General features: G+C 43.1%; 1 protein-coding gene across 1 annotated transcript; it reads left to right on the top strand.

Moving 5' to 3' along the window:
• Positions 1-3: 3 nt before the first annotated feature.
• LOC108627960 (cytochrome P450 3A19-like) lies at positions 4-1135 on the top strand (the record flags this gene model as incomplete). Its single annotated transcript, XM_018029579.1, has 1 exon — positions 4-1135. A coding segment is annotated over one exon (1059 nt), but the record flags the coding sequence as incomplete, so codon positions are not given.
• Between the last annotated feature and the right edge of the window lie 6 nt (positions 1136-1141).

Below are 1141 nucleotides of genomic sequence, written 5' to 3'. Positions count from 1 at the left end.
GACGGAGTATGCAAGAAATTTCAAGATTACCTGAACAGGCGATTGAGTTTGAACGGCAAGTTCGAAGTTGAACTGAAACATCTGTTCTCAAAATTCACCGGCGAAGTTGTCGCGAACGCTGGATTGGGCATTCTAGGGTTCTGCTTCGAGGATTTCGAGGATGCGGACAACTCCATGGCGTTCGATCAGTTGAGTCATTCACTGTTCGTGCCGAACTTAATCGAAGGATTTTTTATGACATTCTTGTTCTTCTTTCCGGAATGGAATCGCTTGGTAAGAGTCAAGTTCGTCACCAAAGAGTTGGAGATATTATTTAAAATGGTAGCCCAGAAAAATTTGGAGACTAGGCGAAAAAAATCGGCACCTAGAAATGATTTCCTACAGTTAATGATGGACCTCGAGAAATCAGGCGAGGAGCTGGATTTGGAGACTGTCGCGGCACACGCGTTCTCGTTTTATATGGACGGATATCAATCCTCGAGTATCGCATTGTTATACATTGGGTATCACTTAGCCACTCATCAAGACATTCAAGATAGAGTGAGAAACGAGGTAAAGACAGTGATCGAGAAACACGGTGGTGTATTAACGTACGAAGGACTGAAGGAGATGACGTACATGGAGCAAGTGATCAGTGAATCGCAGAGATGTTCTGTAGGAATAGGTACGATGAATAAATTGTGCACCGAAGAGTTCCATTTGGAGGGATCCGATGGACTGAAATATCATGCGAAACCGGGTACTGAAATTATTATACCCGCTTACGCACTGCAGAGAGATCCGAAATATTGGCCTGATCCGGAGACCTTCAATCCGGAACGATTCAGCGAAGAGGGGAAAAAGAACAATGAGAAATATGCTTTCCTACCTTTTGGTGACGGACCGAGGATGTGTGTGGGAATGAGGATGGCTTTGTTGCAGATGAAAGCTTGTCTAGCTACTCTGTTAAAGGATTATAAAATAGAATTGTCGCCGAAAACGAAACTTCCATTGAAGATCTCGCCTATTTTCTTCATATCGTTGCCAATTGGTGGAATGTGGGTTAATATCTCGAAGCTCTGAATATGATTTGTACACTCCCACTCAAAAGTTTGGAATGCTCTCTACCTCTTCGACGAAACAAACGTTTTCACACATAAAA

Source organism: Ceratina calcarata, unplaced genomic scaffold, assembly GCF_001652005.2.
Source record: "Ceratina calcarata isolate Rehan_Ccalc_2016 unplaced genomic scaffold, ASM165200v1 scaffold484.2, whole genome shotgun sequence".
Taxonomy (NCBI): domain Eukaryota; kingdom Metazoa; phylum Arthropoda; class Insecta; order Hymenoptera; family Apidae; genus Ceratina; species Ceratina calcarata.
The sequence above is the reverse complement of the archived record's forward strand: the minus strand, read 5'-3'. Positions and strand labels throughout refer to the sequence as shown.